This window comes from Zootoca vivipara, chromosome 1, assembly GCF_965207765.1.
Source record: "Zootoca vivipara chromosome 1, rZooViv2.hap1.1, whole genome shotgun sequence".
Classification (NCBI taxonomy): domain Eukaryota; kingdom Metazoa; phylum Chordata; class Lepidosauria; order Squamata; family Lacertidae; genus Zootoca; species Zootoca vivipara.
The window spans coordinates 107982858-108006593 of record NC_142582.1 but is presented as its reverse complement, the minus strand read 5'-3'; the positions used below and the strand labels follow the sequence as shown (position 1 = coordinate 108006593).

General features: G+C 41.1%; 1 protein-coding gene across 5 annotated transcripts in view; it reads right to left on the bottom strand.

Annotated features, from left to right (window-relative positions):
• Positions 1-23736, bottom strand: part of NRXN3 (neurexin 3) — an 862130-nt gene that overhangs the window by 124284 nt on the left and 714110 nt on the right. For 2 of the 5 annotated variants that reach the window (XM_088672568.1, XM_088672558.1), the window contains exons 14-15: positions 18887-18973; positions 9346-9653 (exon numbers count right to left, since the gene is read on the bottom strand). In XM_088672568.1, the coding sequence (XP_088528694.1) occupies positions 9346-9653; positions 18887-18973 (395 nt within the window). Of the gene's footprint in view, positions 1-9345; positions 9654-11432; positions 11490-18886; positions 18974-23736 lie in introns of all 5 variants that reach the window. The other 3 variants (XM_088672572.1, XM_088672576.1, XM_088672565.1) reach the window with 2 other exon arrangements.

The window sequence follows — 23736 nt, the reverse complement described above, 5'->3', positions numbered from 1 at the left end:
TTTTCATGTTGCAGTTTATATTATAGGTAATTTTACTGGAGAATTCTAATTTTGGTCCCTTGACACCACATGATTGAATACATGAAATCTAAACAGATTCAATTCAGTGTTGTTGTTGTTTTTAAAAATCTATTTAATCATTTTTTCAACACAAACAACAACTGCAAAAGACACATACAACAAAAAGCATAACAATAATAATAACACAATTTGACAATTCAGATTTGAATATACTGATATACCTATGACTACACCTTTTTAACAATATTTTCCCACCTCTCTCTCCTTCCCCTACTTCCCATCACTATCCGCCTTACTGCTTAAATATTCATTCCAGATCTCTTCATATTTATCCATTCTTATTTTGCGTCGACATATAATTCATTCATATGTAGCTAATCTGTCCATATTATCAATCCATGTGCTCAGTGGAATCTTTTTGCGGCTCTTCCAATTCATCAAAACAAGTTTTTTTTTGCTTCTAATTTGGCACAGTACATTAATTTTTTTTTAAACCCCTTGAAATCTCCTATGTTTCTGGAATATAATTTAGAATTAAATTCAGTTCCCCTAAATATCAATTTCTGTTTATTACTCTTGCTATAAATAGCACCTAGCACCAGAATGATCTTATCATTGGGCAGTTAATCAACATATGTACTAAGTTCGCATTTTTACTCCCACATCTCCAGCAGTTGTCTGCACTTGTTATTTTCTTCTGGTATAGCTTTGCTGGAGTCCAGTGGACTCTGAATATTATTTTCTGTTGAGTAAGTCTTAGTATTAGATCCATAGAGGCTATTTCTGTTGATTTTATACTTGACTCCCCATATATTATTTGTTATCTGTACCCCTAACTCTTCACTCCATTTTTGTCTATTATATTCCAAATCGTATTTCTTCCTGTTGAGTAGGGTTTTATATAGTGCAAGTGTCGAGTTTTTTGTTTTTGTTGCAGAGATTAAATCTTGTAGCAGCATGGGTGTTTCCGATGCTGCTGTAGCGTCAGGGCCAAACTGCCTTTCCAACATATGTTTCAATTGGATGTATTGCCATTGTGTTTCACTGGTTAATCCATACTTTACTTGCAAAGTCTTATATTCCACAAATTTATAATTTTCATCAATTAATTGATTCAATGTCAAAATACCTTTTTCATCCAATTTTGCAAAATGATTATTTGATTTCCAATTTTTAATTTTGGGTTGGCCCATATTGTTAATTTCTCATGCTGATAGGGGTCATCTTTATTATTTTTATTTATATTCATCCAAATTTTTATAGGTGCTTTAATAGTCTCCAGGATGATAGGATATTTCATAAAAATTAGAGCCAAGTTTAGTCCACCCTACAAGAGGTTCAAAGAAGCTTGTGCATGCAAATTGAATTATTGTTTCTCCTCTTGCTTTCTTGGTTTTCAGTGGGTAACTTTTAACACCATTTATCTCCATCCTTCAATCCAGTTGTTGTAGCTCCAACATTTCCATTAAACAGTTCACAGTATATTCAATTGCCTGAATTCCTACAGGTGGATGGTTTTTAAAACCTATAAGTTTAAGGTTGTTCCTTCTAAGTTCAGATTCCAATTGGAGTATTGGTTGGTTTGGTTTTGAACCGCACAAAGAATCCATATCTGTAGATTGTAAATATCAGCTGACAGCAGCTGAACTGTCAAAAATATAAATACTGGAAACAAAAACCATAGAAAAGGGTTGCTACCCCAAGTGTCAAAGAAAAAAGAAAAAAAGGGGGGCTCAGAATAGAGGAGTTATTGTGATAGAGGAGTTATTGTTGATCAACACCACGTCTGACCAACCAGACAGATCTTTGGCCACTTAAGAAGGCTAGTCAGGTAAAGTTCAAAAAGCTCAGCAACAGAAACAAGGCATCTGTCGAGAACAAGCCTGATAGAAATAACAACACATGTCTCATTTTGGATGTGAGGCAGCCCTAATCTAGCAGCAGCCCTGCACTCCAGGACATTCCCGAGTTAAAAGTAGAAGCATTTAAGTGAACGATAGCCATATGCCTCCGTGTTCTATGCACAGCAGTGAGGCAAAGTGGAATTCCCAAAGAGGATACTGTTAATAGGAGAGAAGCTGGTGTGTCAGGGCCCTGAGGCCTATAAGAGTAATTTAATACAACACATGCCGTTTCCGAACAGACCCGAGTTTGAATACAGAGCAAACTTATGTGTCAGGGGGTCAAAGTGGCACTTTTACTAAGGGTCGGTAGGCAGCTCTGTTAGTCAGAAGCAAACGTGCTTCATTAAATGGAGTGGAACAAACAAGAAATCACAAGTAGGCAACGTGACCTTTGGACTACACCAGTTTCTATCAGCTTAAGCAAGTACAGGCTCCAGGAATTAAACAGAACTCCACATATCTCTGCCCAAATGTGCATCGTGTTACTTGTTACATTCCCTAAAACATTTTCCAGATGAAAATAGGGACATTTTGCATCAATGCCCCCCCCCGCCTATATGAGCTCACTGCTAATAGAATAGAGGGAAAGGGTGGGGCTGGCTGAGCTGCCCCATTGGGACTTACTTCTAAGCCAGGTGTCGGCAACGTTTTACGGCCGTGGGCCGGATCATTCCCACTGACGTTGGTCCGTGGGCTGGACAGGCGCAGAAGCGATTTCCGGTGCTGTGCTGCCCATTTCCGGAACGCCAGAAATCACTTCTGCGCATGCCCTGACATGTGCATAAGCGATTTCTGGCGTCTGCACATGCCCAGACGCTGTTTCTGGCATCTGTGCACGCACAGATGCCATTTTCGGCACCGCTTGGTGAGTCCCCGTGCCGCGCTGCACCGGTTTAGCGTGGTGGGGCGCAGGGACTTGCCGAGCGGGCAGCTCGGTGACTGGGTGGCTCATGGGCCAGATAAACGGCCTCCATGGGCCTCCATGGGCCGCATCCAGCAAATGCACATGGTTCTAAGCAAATGCACATGGTTCAAACTGTAAGTTCCACCAAGTTCAAATACGCACAATCTGAAATCTTATACACAGGCTGTCTCATTCAAGTCAGTGAGTGCACAAAAAGGGTTCTGCAACTTTTAAAAGCTGTCTGGAAGTGTCATCTAGTCCAACCCCCTGCAATGTGGTCCTGACTCCTGCAGCAAGCAGGGCGACGAGAATCCAAATCCCCACTCAGCCATGGTATTTGACTAAGAGACAGGGGTGCCAACTTGAATAAAATATTGTGGGGGCCCAGGTAAGCCCCACCCCACATAATTGATCACTTGACACAGTGCACACACACCATTTGAATGGGAATGCCCATCAACTTTGGGGGAACCCTGCCCCCTCAAATATTTTTATTGAGGAGGCTGAAGCCCCCACAGCTCCTAGGAGTTGGTTCCTATGCTAAGAGGCCTTGGGACACTCACTCACTCTCTGGTTCACCTACTTCACAGGGTAGTTAGAAGGATAAAAGGGAAGAGGAAAATATAGGTGCCACCCTGAAGGCATTTTTCTCTTTCTTTTTTTAAGGGGGAGGGGTGTGTGTGTGTGTAGATTACGTGTCTAATGTTGTCTTCCTGTGCATGAGGAAGAAGACAGGGAAAGAGAAAAAACAAAGGGAGAGAGAGGAAACGAGAGGCAGAGAGCGAATGATATGAGGGAGCTGAGCAAGAAGAGCCTTGTGCTTGATTACCACCCTTTCCCTCGTCCCAGATTCTTCTCGCCGGTGAAGTCCACAGCAGCCTGTACTGGGGTGGGGAGCTTAATTAAGAGAGAGGAGGGGACGAGAGACAGAGACACTGATGCTTGCCCTCTCCCCCAGTCACGCCACTGCTTGCCCTCCCCCACACACACCCCCAAATCATGCTGCCACTGTGCACTGCTGCTCACCCATGGGCAGCCACCCTTGCACACACAAGGGTTGCAGTGACATAATTCTGGAAGTGGCACTCTAATTCAGGAAGCAGCAACCCTCCTCTTGCATGTGTGGTGGGCGTTGGGCAGCCAGCAAGCATATGTGGGAACCAAAAGAGCGTGGAACCAAAGACACACATTTTTTGGTTCCGTCTCTTTTGGTCCCTCTTAGCTGAAATCCCAGGACATGCCGGGATGGAATCAGATGTTGGGACGGCTTCTGTAAATTCAGGAGGTTGTCCTGGGAGAACTGTGACTGTGGGAGCGTCTGTTGTTATGCTGCCACCTAAAATCAACAACCAGAGCAGATTTAAATTCCCCTCTGTCAGGGACTGATCAGATCTTATTGTTTGTTATCACACATCAATTGTGTGTTCCAATGTAGAACATCTTAAACATGTTCAAACCAGATTTATTTATTTTTTAAAAAAGGAAAGCTGCCCTCTGGCCTACTTTTCTGTCACTCCATTGCAGCCTGGAGGGCCTGGCCTTGTATTGTCTTTCCACCTCGCCAAGCCAGAATATGGCACACGAGGCCTTCGCCTTGCTAAATATAAGCAAGTTTGGGCCTAGGAACTATGTTTCTACTGCCTTAAGTTCTATGATGAAAGAAATGTAGGACGTTAATGTCATATAATAAAACAAACAACCAAACATCTCTTTTCCTCAGCCAGATTCAACCTTCCATCCACCCTCTCATTCAGCTAAGCAGTTTATCCTCAGTGCTTGCTAGCTGTTTGATGTTCAAATTGTTTTGTCAATAATGTGGACAGTTGATTTAAATAAAAATATGGATTGGGTGCAAGTTTAACTGGCTGGCATGTTTTGAGGCCAGAACATTACTCCTATTCAGATCTCCCAATGCATCTCCCATTGTATGATGGGGAGAGTGAAGGAGTGTTTGGTGGCCATGCTTTCTCCATAATGTTCCTGATAGCTCACTTCCACTGCCCTCCATGCACTGGGGCTGAGCAGCAGCATGAAGGCAGCTCTACCCATGAAGTGTGCCCCCGTGTGATTTAGAACCTGAATGTGTGCAAAAAGTACTAGCTTGTAAGAGAGAGGAAGCTAGGCCAAAACCCATCCATCTCCTTCAGATTTTAGTATTCTTTGTTGAGAAATGAGTTGGGTTTATTTGCATGGATGACCAATGAGACATTTGAATCCCACCCAACTGTGAACCCCCATTCAAATAGCAGAGCTCGTGGGCTATTTCTGAACATTTGAATCAGGCAAAGGAGAAGTACAGTGATACCTTGACTTATGAAGGCGATCCGTTCTGCGGCGCTCTTTGTAAGTCAAAACCTTCGGATGTCGAAGTGTCCATTTTGCACATGCGCGAAGTGCAGAACGCGCGGTGAAAATACTTCCGGGTTTGCCAACTTTGTAAGTTGAAACCTTCGGAAGTCGAGGCATTCAGATGCCGAGGTACCACTGTAGATACACATAGACCTGCAGTGTGCTATTGTTATACTGCGTCTTAGGACTCTAGACATAGACCAGATGAAAAGACTTCAGGCAAGCACAGTTCCAAAGTTCTAAGAATTCACTATTTGAGAATAACTGAATGAATGATACAGTGTAATAAAATGACCTAACAGTTATTTAAACCACATTTGTTTGGGTCCTTGTACCTTCAGCTGGTATGGTAACAAGTGCAAGAGAGGATAGCTAAATGAATCTCTGCCTCTTTGGCCAATCAACACCCATAAAATGGGATCATCAAGGGAAAATATTCTAACAATTGTTCATCTCGGCACTGTATTGATAAAATAGCTTCCAACTGTCATTTTGGACTTCCCACCTTGCCCTGGAAGTTCAGGCATTCTGGATAATTGTGGGGGGTTGTTGTTGTTGTTGTTGGGATGGAAGAGATTGCTGGTCCTAAAAAAAAAATACAGCAGTGACCAGTGCTTCCCCCCACAGGCACCAGAATCACAAGCCACTCAGCGCCACAACACAACAAAAAAGGTCCCTCCCCCCCAAATTGTTTCTTAATTTTAATAATCGGTACCTCAGGGGAAGTGTGATGTTCGAGTTTCTTGTTGGTTGGTGCTGAGTCTGTATAGGATACAGCTTACACAAATGAAGTTGAACAACTCAGTCGAGTGACTGAAAGGAAGCAAGAACCGTCTTGCACTGTGATAACAATAAATTGACCTGCTCTTGAGACACAGTGAGTTGTAATGGAGGTGCATATTGACTTTTATCTTCCTTTCAATGGAAAGAGTGAAGTGTCAAGAGTTATTGCTTTAATATAAGCCAAGATGAGACAATTCGTTGTGTGAGTGCATCCAGGAAATCATTGCTCTAACCATGTTTTTAGAGGCCAGTTTACACTGTATTAAATCACCTTTATGGTTTCTCAAGAACATAATGACTTAATCAGCTCAACAAGTTGACATGTAGATTAGGTCAAAAACCCTCTGAGAAATAATCTGGGTGGGCCTGTTTCATGAAATATTTCAGTGGCCTCGCAACAGACTGATATAATTCCATCAGAATAGACTAAAAAAAATCTTTACAGACTCTGATTAGAGCATTAACTCAGGAACGACACATCCTGTTTCACCTCTGCCGCCCGCCACCATAGAAGCCTTGCTCACCTCACTGGCGTTGTGCAGTAGCGGATTCTCGCGAGATCTCTTGAGGCTGGCCCTACATGAGCTAACTAAGGGGAAAACCTGGCTTGCATTTCATTTCATTTTCTCAGAATGTGTAAGAACAACATTCCAAATATGACAAAATCCATCAGAATTATTTGCAGTCCAATTTAGAGGTGGGTGACTTTACCTGAGGCCTTTATATAACACACCATCAATTGAAGCTAATAATTAGAACTGATTCATAGCCACCTGATTTTTCAGCACACAAAAGATGTAGAGCCTTGACAAGCAACCAGGAGAAATAAAGCAGCATTTAGCATTTAATTTAATGCTACACTTTCAGCAACATTTGAGACCCTGATTATGATCTGACATAGCCCTGCCGTGCTGAGTCAAGTTGCTTTTACTGGTGGAGAGGACTGACATAGCCACAGGAACAAGATCAAATGTTTGGGCAATGGTGCCCATTGTGGGGAAGCACAAATCAAAAAAAGGGAAACGAAAACTATTGATGGCTTAGACTGGAAAAGGTGCATTCAGTTAGATGAACTAATTAAAAATAAACCACATTATGAATGATCGGACCATATGATTCAATAAATTCTATGATGTAAGTATATGGCGTTTATTGACATATTGTATATGGCGTTTATTGATCTGACTAAGGCTTTTGACACTGTAAATCGTAATGCCCTGTGGACTGTCCTTCTGAAAGTTGGGAGATAAATTTGTAAACATCATTCGGCTCCTCCATGATAATATTACAGCAACAAACGCAGATAACAATGGCTCTCAAAGAGATCCATTCACAGTGGGATCAGGTGTTAAACAGGGTTGTGTTATTGCCCCAACTCTATTCATTATTTTCATTGCCATGATCCTACACTTTGTCGAAGGGAAACTCCCCACCGGAGTAGAAATCATATATCGAACAGATGGAAAGCTCTTCAAACTGAACAGGCTGAAAGCAAAAAGTAAGGTTACCGTAACTTCCGTCATAGAGCTTCAGTATGCGGATGACAACGTAGTGTGCGCACGCTCAGAGGATGACTTCCAAACCATCCTAAATACCTTTGCAGAAACTTACGAAAACCTTGGCCTATTACGCAACATCCAAAAAACCAAAGTGCTGCACCAACAAGTACAAAATAACCCCTCTGCAGTGCCAGAAATCCAACTCAATGGTGTAACATTGGAAAATGTTGATCACTTCTCCTACCTAGGCAGTTACCTTTCCACAATTTTTCCTTTCCACCTTTTGATGCCGAAATCCAGCATCGTCTGAGCTCTGCGAGTGTGGCTTTCTACCGATTGAAGTGCAGAGTGTTTGAGGACCGGGACATTCGCAGGGAAACCAAAGTGCTTGTATACAAAGCTATTGCACTACCAACCTTACTATATGCTTGTGAAACATGGACCACTTATAAACGCCATCTTCAACTCCTCGAAAGATTCCATCAACTGTGTCTCCGAATTTTTTTTACACGTCACTTGGGAAGACAGGCAAACTAATATCAGTGTACTGGAAGAAACAAAGATCACCAGTGTTGAAGCAATGATTCTTCAACATCAACTTTGTTGGACTGGTCATGTTGTGCGGATGCCTGCTGATTGTCTCCCAAAGCAACTGCTCTGTTCCGAACTTAAAAATGGAAAGCGTAATGCTGGTGGTCAACAAAAGAGGTTTAAAGACTGTCTCAAGGCAAATCTAAAAAAAAAAAAAAGTAGTATAAACAATGACAACTGGGAAACACTGGTCTGCGAGTGCTCCAGTTGGAGAACAGCCTTTACCAAAGGTGTCATGGGCTTTGAAGAAACTCGATCTCAGGATGCAAGGGAGAAACATGCTAAGAGGAAGGCACGCTTGGCAAATCCACACCGTGATCAGCTCCCATCTAGAAACCAATGTCCCCACTGTGGAAGGACGTGTGGATCCAGAATTGGCCTCCACAGTCACTTACGGACCCATTGTTAAAATCGTGTTTATGGAAGACAATCTTACTCGGCTACAAGTGATCGCCAAAGAAGAACAAAGAATGATGTAAGTATAAGACACTGAAAAGTTGATAGGTTTCTATACATGTGAAGGTCTCTGAAATGCCTGTTGAGCTCTCTGTTCTACTCAATGTGGACAAAGAAAGCAGATCAAGCAATCAATAATTATTATTCAGAAGAATCACATGTGTATTTGGGGAAGAACACAGTCTACTGCTGCTTCATCAAGGCAATTATATTTGATCTGTAAATTATTTTCTGTCTGCAATTATTGAAAAGCTATATTGAGAGTTTATTAAGCCCTAAAGGGCTTAACAAATCTGTAGTCGGAGAAAAATATATACCTCCATGACAATAAGGGCTATCAGAGATTTCAAAAGCACCTGATTGAATGAGCCCCAGATTCCGAAAACAACTATCTGACAATTTCCACTTTAATATTAGTTTGTCAAAAACAGGAATGAAGAACAACTCAACTTGGGCAACCCAATCCACTCTATTAAAAACTTCACTACTAAAGAAGAAATAGCACACATGAGGAACACTAATCTGTACTGGCTTTCCAGAATCTACCATAGTGGTCTTCCATTATCAAATTCCACAGATTTATGAAGTTCATATCTTGTTCTCCACACAGGAACAACCAACCCTAACTTAATGAGTGGGTCAAACAGTACCACAGAAGAACTTGGCCTCATGTCTGCACATACAACAATAATTCAAATGGAAACAGAGTGAACAAGTTCTGTGCTGAATTTTATCTTTAGATAAAATCAGAAAAAAACATTAAAAAGAGAGAGAGAATCTGGCCCTAAGATATATTTGAGAAAGCACAAGCCAGCTATAGAGACTTCAAATGACTCACCTGAATGGTAGGTGTGGAGCGGTTTCTTCGGGTTGTAGTAGTGGCCATAGTAGTGGTGGTCTCCATGACTGTTGTAGACATCTCTGGTGGCATGGAGGTTGTGGGTGCAGTTCCCAAGATGGATGGCACTTCTCCCACCAGCCGGACACTTCCATTGATCTTGATGTTGGGGCTGCTCTCTGCTGCCATGTTCAGCACTTTCAAACCATTGTAATAGAGACCGGAGAGCTGGCCTTGGAAGAGACGCCCTCTATCTTTTCCTCCAATGGCTATTTGCGCCTGGGTGTTGAAGATCGTTAACTGTCGTCCTAAGTGAAGGGGGGGGGGTTGAATAACATTATTGGCAGGAATATTTCCCCTTTTTAGAACCCTTGAGTCCTGGCTGAAATGAACCAAAGCTCGAAGCAGGTTTTCTGATGTGGTGGTGATGGCAGTTGTGGTGAATAAATGGCAGGAATGCAGTACCATAAATAGCTGTCCCAATGTCAGCCACAAATCATGATAAGCCTGAACAACAAAACAATGGATCCAGATCTTTGTGGTCTTGTTCCCGTAAACATAAGCACATTCAGGAGAAATTTTACCCAAACCTTGTTTTCATTTCAAATTTTAAAATCCAACTCTTTACATATTGTTTTGGGAACTTGGGAGAGTTTAATCCAAGCCAGAACATCAAAACCTTCTTAGTTTTTTGTCCTCTCCAGAATGTAAAAACAAAAACAAAACCTGGATCCTTGAATGGACAGAGCAGAGATTCAGTCCTGTCCTGTGATTTGGCAAAAGATGAACAGAACACAGATATGTGCTAAGAGATGGACATATGCATGACTCCTTGAAACTTATAATAGCTATAGCTGTGGAAGATAGAATCTAGTTTTAAATAAAGGTTAGATTTAACACAATTTTTGGATCATATTTGCTGTGGAAGAGAAAATATGTGTCAATGCTGAATTAGTGCACATAAATAACCCTATGAGTTTGGGCCTAGTTCTCACAGTAAAACTGTGTCAGAGCTTCACACTGCAGGTGGAAAAGATCACACCATTTACTATTCCTTTATACAAAACAATTCCCTTCACACAGAAAACTAAATGTTGGGGAGAAGGTTTCCAATAGCCTTCTCCCTGATATGAGAGCCCACACCTGCAGTTAGAAGCATTGGTTCTCAGACACAGGTTCACTACCTCAGTGAGACCTAGGCCTCACTGTAGTTTTTACTGGCAGGCCACTTTGAGAAGGGGCAAAAAGTGGCAAGCCAAATCCCCAAGTGAGCTACCAGTAAGTCCCACAATATACAAAGTAGCCATCATTATTTCCACACACCTCTCTTCCTTCAGGGAGAGAAGGGGTGAGACACCTCAGGAGGCCAGATTTGGCCCAGGACTACCGGCTGTTGTTATCTACCTATGAGGCACATTGTGAACTACCGTATAGTGAACACAACTGAGTTCCTTGAGATCTCAGAAGTGTACTTCCTAACCCCTTTTTTAAAGGAAGGCAGGGAGTATGCAGCATTTCCAGTCAGTATGGATCCCAGAAATAATTATTTTCCCACCTACAAATCAAGGGTGAGTTCACACAATTAGTTTAACAGGCAATGTGGACTTTTGATAGACATCTCCCCTTCCATCTCATTCCTCTCGTCATAGGTAGGCAATGGCCAGAGGTGATGAAGAAGTGCGATTCGTGTTCATGGTATTTCCACATATTCAGTTAGAAAAATGACAACTACAATTTTCACACGATAAACCCAGTATGAACTCACCCGGATTTATTTTATATCCTTGGTCAGAATGCAGTCTTAGGATGTACTAAATGCAATTGGCTGTTGAGCAAAGAATCACACTGGCCATGTTTCAGAAGACAAAGCAGTATTAATTCAATCATCCAATCCATTTCTCCCCACATTTACACACACATGCCCATTCCCCTCCCCTCCCTCCTTCTCTGCTGCACACTAACCACTTTCTTCCTCAAGTCCCCCCTGAAACATGCCAAAGGCCACCATGTAGTAGGGCACCTAAACCCCACTTTCCATTCCCTCATAGCCAGTGGTTAAAGCAGATCAGAATACGAGGGGAGCTCACCAATTTTGGTCGTCGTGGCAGGTCTCGAAGTCAAGTGGTGATGCGGTGTTGCATCATCTAATGGTGACAGGATGGATAATGGGGAAGAGAATGGGGACAAGAGAAGAAATGTATCTGAAAGGAGTTCCTATTCCCCAAGGAGGACCCTAGCTAACCAAGCAAAGTAGATATGTATGTGAAATTCCTGCAGCTTGAGATGGTGAGGTGCACATCCCCTTGTGATTGCAATTAAATATACGTATATATAGAGAGAGACTTGACCAAGATGGGTTAGTGTACAGATGTAAAAAAAAAACAAATTAAAAAAATGGTAAGGATTGAGATACTCTGTCTTTGAAAGCAGAACAATTTTCCTTTCTTCCCTCATAACTGTCCCTGCTTTCCTCACAGTGCAGATCTGTTACATGTAGTTTTAGTGCTGGGACACTATGTATGGAAGAATAGCAATTTTTGCAGGACTCATTTTTTTAATATAAAAATAATTGCCTCAGTGGTAATCTCAATCTACTTTATCAGCCATTATTAGATAGTGGAGATGATTGTAATAATATGGCTCTGTTCGTAGCAATTTCTTTCAAGTAATGACATGATGGCTGCAGTTGTCACATGGAAAACTATGATGGGCTCTTATTAAAATGGGCCTTACAATTCAATTCACAGATTCCCTCTTTTGGGAGTATCATAGCACCCCATTTTCTCCCTGAAACTTGCATTCTCATATCCATCCCACGGGACCCACATGGAGTGGCATGAACTGTGGGAACGTCAACCAAGACAGATACTTATCCACTTCCAGTCTCTGCTTAAAGCAGAGGTGGGCCTGCCATAAGCAAATGTTTTGATCCTAGAATTTTTCAAAAATTTGCCATGGAACTTGGCTTTCTAATTTGGCTTGCACAAGTCTCCCAACCCATCTTAATCTGCAAATTTCTGAGGAAAATAAGCTCTCTTTTGAGGAACTGCACCCACGGCAAAGCACATTCTGAGGAATTGTGGAGTCACTGAAGCTGCCCAAATCTATAGACCCCTTTATATTCTGTGTAACTGCTTCCTTCAGCTCATCTGATTCTGGGTGGGATTGTTGTCTAAACTAGAGAAAATTGTGGTCTTGCACATTGCAAAGCCCAGTGCTTCTCCTCCACTCACTCTTCCCATTTCATCACTTCTGGACACTACCAAATTATTACCCCAGTGCATTCCACCTTCTATCCTCCCCCAACAAAGTAAAAGCTAATTTGAGGCCTATCTAGATGTGCATCCCTCATGTGAGATGTAGGCAGAAGCAGAGTTGTCAGATTCCACCTGTGCTTTCTGTTCATTTGATAGCTCCGAAAAGATGGGAGAATGGGGCAAAAATAGATATACTGCTCAGAGATCCTTGGAGGATGGGGAGATTGCAGGGGGTATATAATGTTCTGTATCAAGCAATTATGGGGCAGGGGACTGTGTTTGCTCAGTGTTCCTCTTAGCTGCAACTTCTGAGTGGCATTTGCTGAACTTCTTGTTGCAGATGGAATATAGCTACGATAGGAGTGGCCTTCTTCTGAAATATAGGGTCCAGTATCAGATTTGCCCTTACCCCAGGCCAATTTTGTTGCAAAACTAGGGCAAAGACACAGCTGAATGTACCAAGGACGGGCTGCAGATCTTACTTTTTCCCGAAGAACTCCTTCCACTCCATCTTTGTTGGCATGAAGCACTTAGAGTGCTAAATAGTAAGAAAGAGCGACTAAATGAGAATTTAGTAGACAAAGCCTCTTTAAGTTTTGTTTTCTCCTTCTTCAAGTAAATGAGAGGGCCTCTTCTATGCTGTCCTTTCCCCTTTCATTAGAAGTATAAGCATTCACATTGTTCTAACATGTTAGCTATATCTACTCCAGGAAGATGAACTAATTCCAAAAAAAAAAATGTGAAGTATGTTATGTCCCCCTCTTGAGTTATGGGTTCTTCAAGTTCAGGAGCTGAACATGAGGCATGCAATGCAGTGCACAGCTACATTTTATAATGTAGCACTGACACTGAACATGTGTGTTTGCTACAAAAACCAAGGATAAATCTCTAGGGAGACCTACTCCTAACTTCAAACTCTTGAGTGAGGCATCTCTGCTTGAATGGTCAAGTGGAAAACAATGGGCAAAACGAAAGAAAAATGTAGAGAGGAAGCATGCATAGCTGAAATGTCACGCCAGACCTCTATCTCCTCTTTCACCTACTTTTGCAAATATCACTCTTCCAAAGTAAACCTTTGTTTTTATTTCTATTTCTCTATTTCAAATACACCAATGAGGTGATCAGGAGCTAATCAGCGTGGTGCAGTGTTCAAATTACATGGCTTCTGAATCCCTCCTTGTTTGCACTGTGCTGATTGACATGGCTCACAAAAGAGGAAAGCGTTTGCTCGCAAATGCTTTATTAGGTTTCCCTGTGAAGTTTAATTCTTTAAGTTTTGATCTTGTTAAGAATCCACAAACATCTGTGTAATCTGGTTTTGCAATTGACAATATGTCAGGACATATTCATCAGAGCACCAACTGCACTAGCGAATGCATCAGTCCAGTTCATAGAACTCAGCTGGATTTGGGGTATAAGCCTACAAGAAGCCTTTATTCTGGATAAGCAGCTTTCTATCTAAAGCTGCCATACGTGGAATACTAGCAGTAGCCGCTGATTGACAGTAAGGGTGTATGGCCATCTCCCTTTCGTTCTAGGGCAGCCACCCAACAAACAAAGCAACCTATTCTATTTTAAGTCATATGATATACAGTACTGATCCTTCCCACACACAAACACAGGCATACATACATTTTTTGAATTATCTTACTACCCACTCTGTTCTTTCAGGTCAAGGAGGAAAACACTTTAGGCTGATACCAAGAACACGCTTATGGTCCCTCTCCCATAATGCAAACTTAGGCATTTACTTTTGGTGTTGGGATGCTGCTCTTACTATAACGGACACTGAGCAGCTCCTGGCTGGGCACTCCACTGCTACCCAGATCTCTCCATGGCTACTTGACCTGGGTCAACTCACAGAATAGCAGCATAACCTGCAGAGCTTGCATCTCCAAGTATTGCCTCTTAATGCTTTCTGCTCTGCAAGGAAAGGGAAAGCATGAAAGGGGAAGTGTGTCCTTGAACACAGACCGTTGGCAGCAATGTAAGGGCACAGGTGGTCCATGCAGTAGCCCAAATCTCTCTTTGCAAATTGGGGCATTGGCACTGATTTCTTTTCCTTGTTTCCAATGTACCTTTCAGTAGAGGCATGTGATTCCTCCCCCTCCCTCCAATATATATATCACAGCCAATATCACAGCCAATATTGGGATGAGTGTGCAGGAGTTGATTTCACTTTTTCTCTCTTACACAAACATATATACTGAGTTGCTCCTAAGCACCTGTAGTTCCAAATAAATTTTAATTTCACTTCTGTTCCCCAGCTAAACTGCACTTACAAACAGAGATATCACCATACAGGAGAATTAGTCTTGTTCCCCATTTTCTGAATCTGTACAAATTGAATTGGTAAAGTGGTTTGATTAACACAGCACCACCTTAGGCATGTTTACTCAGAAGTGCATCCCAATGCATTCAATGGGGGTTACTCCCAAGTAAATGTGCATAGGACTGTAGTATTGCTAGAGGATTAAATATTACAACAGAAATCCATTTTAATTGTAAATTCCACTTATGCTTTTGTTATCTTTGTATCTTTCTTCCTGTCTACCTACCCCTTGCAATGGCTTTATTTCACATGGAGAAACAGCTCTGGCATTCCTTTGAAAAGTTCTTTTAATTACCCTTGCCCCCACTTATGCATCTTCAAAATCAAAGGCGCATAAGTGCTTAACAATACTTAAGCGCTACTGATTGAAATGGGACTCGAGGGCACCTACGTCCCTCTGGATTGCATCCATTGTGTTAATTGGAAATGGTTCCATTGTAGGTCTATTATATCTGGCAGAGAGTTATACGCTGTGCTGTCTATCTCGATAGATTGATCCATCCATCTAGGCATCCATCAATTTATGATGTTCCATTTTGACAGCTATCTACCCTTGCACTCATCATCTTTATGAGGTCTTCTGACATAAGACTTTCTTGATGCATTAGGAAATGAATGAATGACTGGATGGGCAGGCAGGTGTAGATGAATGAATAAATGATAGGCTGGTGAATGGGTGATTCCCCCCCCCACCTGCTGTTTCTCATATATAGTGGCAACTGAAATATCAAAAAATACCTTCTTTAATTTTTTTTGACATTATATATCCCATTGCATAATACAGGTACACTAAATATTACAAAATACTTATGACAGATTGTCTTTTCGGCTGACAACATGTATCAATAACTGCCCAGCTCACCCCCATGCTTCCTAGAAATGTTAGAGATCTCTGGAGCTGCTGTTTTCTTTAGAACCTGCTGCTCGGATGTGTTTTTTTAAAAACAAAACAAAAACAAAAACCCTCAAAGCACTGTCATCTTCTTCTTCATCATCATCATCATAATCCACACAACAGCAAAAACATCAATTTCAGAATTCCAAGGTGGTAAACACATATAAAACACTTGGGCATGCTCATTTCAGGCTTGGGGAAGCAATGGGGGAGAAAGACTCAAATCAATGGTGAAAACTACAGAGAAGGAAAAAAAATGTTAAAAACAAGGATGGGTTTCTCAAGCACATGAGCGTCATCACAGCATCAGGCATGCACTAGTCTTAACAAAAGCAAGGCTGGCATTATCATTAGTGTTAAAGGGACTTTATTTGAGATTATCAAAACAAAGTTAACCACTTTTTAGTCTGAAAAGGTTTTAACTTTTAAAAATCATTTCTCACGAACTTGGGTCAGATCACCAAGACATTAATCATTTTTAGTGATAATAATTGACATTTATGCAGTGTTTTGGGGGGCACATCTGGCGATGCACCAAGCAAAAGGCATCTCACCAACCATGCATGGTAGCCCAGTGACCAGGAGCTTAATAAAGACACTGGCTTTGTTACCTACCTGGGACTAGAGCAGAGTTGGATAGAGGGAGGGATACATTGTATGGGCCTGTTTTAGGGTGTTTAGAGCACTTCATATTGTTATATCACTATAAAGAGAGATCAGTATTATTATTACAGCAGCAATACCTGACATTCTGGGGGCGCTGGCAGAGCCTAAGTGCCCTGGCCAGGCTTGCCAATATTGTTTTCGTCCACCTATGACCCCGGCTGCGGGTTATCTGACAGCAGAGGCTGGGTCTGGTAAGCCACCTGGCAAATTCTCAGAGTGCATTGGAAAGCACAATGTAGCATGACTCTCAGACATCACGAAAAATTTGGATGGCGGGCATCTTCCCAGAGTCAGCCTCTGTTGGCTTGTAAGTCCATGCTTGGGGGGGGGGGGGAGCAACAGTTAATTATGTCCATAACAAGAGAGGTGATAGGGGGTTGCTATGGATCACCTGCTGGGCTCATGGCAGAAGTAAGATTTGAACACTGACTGGAGCACATCATCTACACAGCACTAAATTTCAGACTTCTCCAATCAAATTTCCTCTTCCACAAGTGATCTTCTTTTTGGGGTTGTCCTCTCCCAGCAAGCTGAGGCCTCCTTCTTTATCCCTATGTCTTACTTGATAAGCTGTTTAATGGGCAATCTCTCCTCTAAAATCCTTACCAAAATCAGTTAAAGTTAAAAACTTTAAGCAAACTTGTCTTGCTGCAATTACACAAGTCCTCCTAGGACCTCATAGTTTTTAGGCCAGCTACAACTATTAATAGGTTCAGCTCAGCAACAGAAAAGTAAACAAGATGTTTACTCAGTACTTGGGGAGAATTTGTGAATATTTTTTATTTTCTTTTTAAAATATTCTGATACAAATAGATCTGAAGACAGCAGTCACCCCCACATGCTTTTTCTTTCTTTTTTAAAAAACCAGAAATTAAAGTCTGGTTCATATTTCCATAAACTTCATAATTTTGGAATCATTTAAGCTCTGTAAAGGAAATCAGGTTGGGTGCAGGGTTCAGTCTCCAACACAGTATGTGCAGTGCTTGATACACAGTACTGATTTCAGTGAGCACTGGGCTTGGAATGAACTAGTTCAGTTTAATCAAGTTCAATGAATTCGTTCAGAAATTTCTGAACTGCTCCTGAAAGGATTTCTCCTAAATGCCAAGTGAACTGAATGTGAACTGAAGTTCATTTTGGTGAAGATGATTTCTAATGTTCATATATTTTTTTTACTCTTTTAGACTCTTAAAGCTTAAAAATCATAAAATCATTGGGGAAAATAAATGAAACCATTTACATTCTGCTGTATTTTATATTTTAATACAGCAGCTTGTAACATTCTGAATGCTGAAGGAAAAATTGATGGAGATAATTTGGATGAACTTGAACTAAAAATGAACCAAACTAGTTCGTTTTATAAGGAACCAACTTGAACGGGACATGCTGAACCAGAACTAGCTCCTTTTAAAAATGAACTTTCCATGCTTTGACACTGGATCACTATTCTTCTCATTTATGTCCATTCTGGAAATCTGGATGGAATTTGCTCATTATCCATGTGCAGCAGAATTCCAGAAGGAGTTCTGCATAGGGGACAACTTTCCTTGTGGGCACTTTACATAGAGCTATAAATCTTTCCATAAATCTGCCAAACCACATCAGAAGGCAAGTGGGAGATTTTGCCCTGCAAGTAAAACTCCACAACTTTCCATAGAGCACAGGAAAAAGGATAATTGGAACAGTGTGAATGAATAATCTGAAAACCAAGGAGTTGGGACAAGATGACCCTTTGGGCCCCTTCCAACTCTACAATTCTGTTTCTATGATATGATTCATTCATATTTAACATAACACCCACCTCATTCACTCTCTTCCTTTATTGTAGTTATATGCAAATATTCAGAATTGCTGTCTTAGGGTATGACTAGTGGGGGATGAGGACCCAAAACAGATTAACTATGTTATAATGATTAGGGCAGTCACACACCTGAAATATATTTTACAGATTATTAAAATCTTGAATGAAGTGCTTTCCAAACAACCTCTAAAGCAACTTTGATGCTAAATATATAGATGTACTTTAAATATATATGTTTTTAAGGGGAAAAACAACAAAGTTCATGCAGTGGTTAAATTGCCATAATACATATTGTTGCTTTGGTTGTTTCTATTTATGTTTAAAGTGGTGTTTTAATTTCTGCTTCTTTCTTCATTGCTTTTGGATTGCAAGCTTAGAATTCCGTCCCTTTAACTTCATTTTTAGTAGCAATGTATTATAGCATGATTTATCAACATATGGCAGGTGGAAGTTGACACAAATTATAATGAAAATTAAAAGAGTCATTTATGCAGCAGGCGATTCTAATTTAAGAAACATTTATTTGCAGGCTTTAAAAATGAGGGTTTAGAATCAAATGGATTTAAAATGAAAGTTTTAACAACTGTTACCTTTTTCCTGCAGCCATTCCTCTACGGGCCGGTTATATTTGAAGGGGATTTTCTGTTTTACCAATTGGAACGCAGTATCAGTGTTGCCTTTAAAGTTTAAAAAACAGCTTAAAAACAATCTGAAAAGTCAATGAAATAGTTAAAAAAACATCCTAGACTTGCTTCTTTGCTTTTATTTATGAAGGTATTTAAATATACAGAACATGAAGAAGTATATTAAGGCTGTAATTAAGGCTGTAATCCTATACACCTACACCTGGGAGTGAGTCCCACTGGCCCAGTGGTGCTTACTTTTGCGTAGACATGCATAGAATTACACTGTTATTCTTTTAGTGTGGTACAGAATAGTTAACCTTTCATTTCCTGGAGTTTTAGAAGATCAGGTGATTAAAACATTGAGACAAAGATTGTGCCTTTTCTATTCCTTGCATGATTAGCACTGATAGGCAAATGTAACCAATTGTTCCTCTATCTCTCTCCATTTAGCCAATTCCCAATATTTTATTATTCTTTACTGTTTCCTGATGTGCTAACCCTTTGCTGAGAATTTCAATAAATCTGCCAAACCACATTAGAAGGCAAGTGGGAGATTTTGCCCTGCAAGTAAAACTCCACAACTTAGAACCTGAAGGAGAAAAGGTTCTGTTGGCCTCCATTGAAGCCTCTCAGTGTTCTGCTGCCAGTAAATAGAGCAAACAAGACTGTTGCAGCCTCGGTCTTTAGAGTGGAAAGCACTTCAGGAGGTACAAAAGAAAGAAAGTTGAATTACAGTTCAGAACCACACTGTGTCCAATTCTGGGCACCACAATTTAAGAAGGATATTGATAAGCTGGAATATGTGCAGAAGAGGGCAACCAAGATAACAAGAGTCTGGAAACCAAGCCTTATGGGAAGCAGTTGAGGGAGCTGGGTATGTTTAGCTGCAATAAGAGTAGACTGAGAGATGTGGTAGCCATCTTCAACTATCTTAAGGGCTGTCACATGGAAGAGGAAGCATGCTTGTTTTCTCTTGCTCTTGAGGGTAAGACTCGAGGCAATGGCTTCAAGTTACAAGAAAGGAGATTCCAACTTCACATTTGGAAAAACTTTCTGACACTAAAAGCTGTTTGGCAGTGGAACAAACTACCACGAGAGGTGGTGGACTCTCCTTCCTTGGATGTTTTAAAGCAGAGGTTGAGTGGCAATCTGTCGTGGATGTCTTAGGTGAGATTCCTGCATTGCATGGGGTTGGACTAGATGACCCTTGGGCCTTCCCAACTCTATGTTTCTATGACAGCTATTTTCAAATATCTGAAGGGCTGTTACATGGAAGATGGAGCAAGCTTGTTTTCTTCTGCTTTGAAGGTAGGATCTGAACCAAGGCCTTCAAGTTTCAAGAAAGGAGATTCCAACTAAACATCAGGAAGAACTTTCTGATGGCAAGAGCAGTTTGTCAGTGGAACAGACGTCCTTGGAAGGTGGTGGTCTCTCCCTCAATTGAGGTTTTTAAGCACCTGTGGGGAATGCTTTAGTTGAGATCCTGGCACTGCAGGAAGATGGAATATTTGAGCCTCAGGGTCCCTTCCAACTCTACAGTTCTATGATTTTATTTTTCTCCAAATACATGCAAGTGGAACTGAAAGCACTTCAGCTGAAGATATGCTGAATCATTTCCCTTCCTTTCTTTTAAAATAGTACACCCCCCCCCAAATACTTATCCTCACAGTGATGGAAAACCTTCTGCATCACTTATATGAAGGCTCAAAGGGACTCACCTTCTAGGGATGTAAAGAGTTGTGTTTGCAGCCTGGTCCCTCAGGTTCAACTCAGGCCTTGAGTTTGGCTTTTGTGCTCACTGAATGTCTCCATACAGAATGGCATTGCAGTTCCGATCAGCTGCCTAGCATTTGTGTGGCAGTAATTCATATCTGATTTTGAGCCTTCAGCTGTGTTAGCAGTCAGTTTACATTTGGACGTCAGATCTCTTTCTTTCAGTTTAGACATGGAGCAGGACTACAGGGTGGAAGATTCAGGTTAAATCCTCCTGCCGGGACATTTAAGAAGTGAAAGCTCTGCAGTGGGGTTGGAGCAAAGGGCAGGGATCACAGCCAGCTGCGAAAAGGCCTGCTGGCTGCAGGGAGACAACTTAGCACATTCATTCCAAGTTTGCCCTGATCAGGGTCTCTCGCTGTAATCTGAGGGAATGAAAGACTTTCGCAGGTGTGTGCCATTAAATGCCGGACTGACTGCTACCAATAGCAGGTCCCTTTGAGGTAATTAAGCACTGCAGGCACATCTCTGAACTTGCTACTATACTTGTGCCTCAGGCCCGGTGTCAACCTGGCACTGCCCTATAGCTTCTGCTATTAAGACTTAAAAGGCAATGTAAAATCGTGGAAGTATGTTCTGTCAATCATGTTTCTAATCGCATTAGTCATGTAGGAGGTTGCCTCAGGCATGCAGATACACCTGAAAGGATGCAGCCAGCAATCCAGAACAATTTGAATTCTAATAAAAAAAAAGGAGAGATCAAGAATGCAATTACTTTGGAATCACTTCGCTGACCATTCAGCAGGAGCATCCCTTATAAGTGGTCAGAAGATGGGAGACCCAAAACTACACTCCATTATTTCTTTGTATATGTATAATAATAACTGGTGACTTGAGGCCTGTGCAGCAGAGGGACTGAAAAAGAACATGATGACGAAGAACAAATTGCCGAGTCTGAACCTATATAAACCAGCTTAGATAGGCAGAAATATATAGCATACTATTTTTTTTAAATGTGCATGCATTAGGGAATGCAGACGTCTATATAGAAATTGTGGAAATTAGGGTGCCAAAGAGAATCAGTTGTTTGTGAGATTAGGTCTTTGGCAGTATTTATGACTTGAACAGATAGAAAATAGTGAATAAGGAGAGCCAGTGTGGTGTAGTGGTTAAAAGCGGTAGACTCGTAATCTGGGGAACCGGGTTCGCGTCTCCGCTCCTCCACATGCAGCTGCTGGGTGACCTTGGGCTAGTCACACTTCTTTGAAGTCTCTCAGCCCCACTCACCTCACAGAGTGTTTGTTGTGGGGGAGGAAGGGAAAGGAGAATGTTAGCCGCTTTGAGACTCCTTCAGGTAGTGATAAAGCGGGATATCAAATCCAAACTCTTCTTCTTCTTCTTCGAAGAAGTGGACAGTGAACCTCCCTCTTGACCAAATAAATCATTGTGAATTCTCATCTTGGGTAAATCTCTCACAGGTCTTCGTGGGTGCTCAGTTGCAGCAGAAGAGAGGGAAGCCACCCCTCAGTGTATGGAGGTGTTCTCATTTCATCCTCTGGCATCTCCAGCGAAGGATGTCAAGCAGCAGGTTGAGGACCAGTGGCTGAGACCTTGGAGTGGTACTGCTGGTATAACTAGACTTAACTGGGCTAGAAGGACCAGCAGTTTGAATCTGTTGTATAAGGCAGTTTTTCACATATGAGCTTTCCCAACATAAAAAAAAAACCCACACCCAAGAAGAAAAACGTGAAAAGGGCTATACAGTAGTTACTTGTTTGCGTCCAATGCTAGTCCTACTCAGAGCAAACTCATTGAAAGTAATTGTCATGACTAACTTAGGTCTATTAATTTCAATGGATCTACTCTGAGTAAAACTTTGTTGGAGGAAATCTCAAATGGTGGTAATATTACTGTCACATTCTGGGAATTCCCTTCCAGCAAGGAGGTGAGCTAAGCCGAAGCAATGGCTTCAGGGGCTGCGTTCAAGTTAAGTTCCCACAAGGTTTGGCATTCAAGCTTAACTGCTGCCACCAGCCCTGCCACCTACTTCAGTCACATGATTGGGCATGTACACTACTCAAAATGAAAGCGGAGCACTTCATTTCCCATTGTTCATTCCCAACTTCCTGCAGTAAATCCAGTCAATAAGGATTATCACCATCTGGGATTGTAGCCAGTGATTTTCAAAATGCATTCACAATGGTGGCATCCACTCCACTTTACAGGTGGTGCATTGCGAAATGGCATGGCAAATGCTAAGCGACATTTGGTACTTTTGGCTCTTAATTACATTTTAGAAAGCCAAGGTAAAGAACAAGGGGTCTAGTGGAATGGTACTAAAATATTTTGCTCAAATTCCATGAATTAAAATTCAATATACTTTACATTGAAAAATGTATAGCATACATGCATAAGGTATCAAATCCTACAAGAAAACTCAAAATGCCTGCTTCAGTCAAAACCTAGACCTTCTTCAAATCCAGGAAATGCATGACTAGTCTCTACCACATCTTTAAAGATTTTGATTTTAAATTTATGTTTAAGTTTATGTTTTATTATTGTTATTTTGCTTTTTTTTGCAGAAAACAACTTTCAGTAATCCCATACCTGGAAAAATGCTAGGAAAAATCAAATGACACCTGAAAATTCAAGTAAGTTTATACTGCAGCATTAGCATCTTTTCATGTTCCTTTTTAACTTTATTTTTCCCCATTTATATGAACCATTATTCAGAAAGCTTTAAGAACATGTGCATGAGAATGTGCTCATCTCCGTACTTCATGGACAAGACTGAGTTAAAGGACAAGTTTCTCATTATCACTGTACACATAAAATATTCAGTAGAGAAGGAAACTGTGCCAGTTGCAAAAATCTCATTCATTAAAATATTCTTTGCATTTCAAATTATTATTTTCCATGCAGCAACTTTAATGAAAACAACACAGACTTTATCAGGAAACAAAAATACTTTTACAGGAAAAATTACATTCAACCATAGTTCATAAAATGATTGGATAGTTTGATTGGTCATCTTAGAGAATTAACATCATAGCAGTAGTACTTTACGTGACCTTGGGCTATATGTTGTACCCTGAAGCACA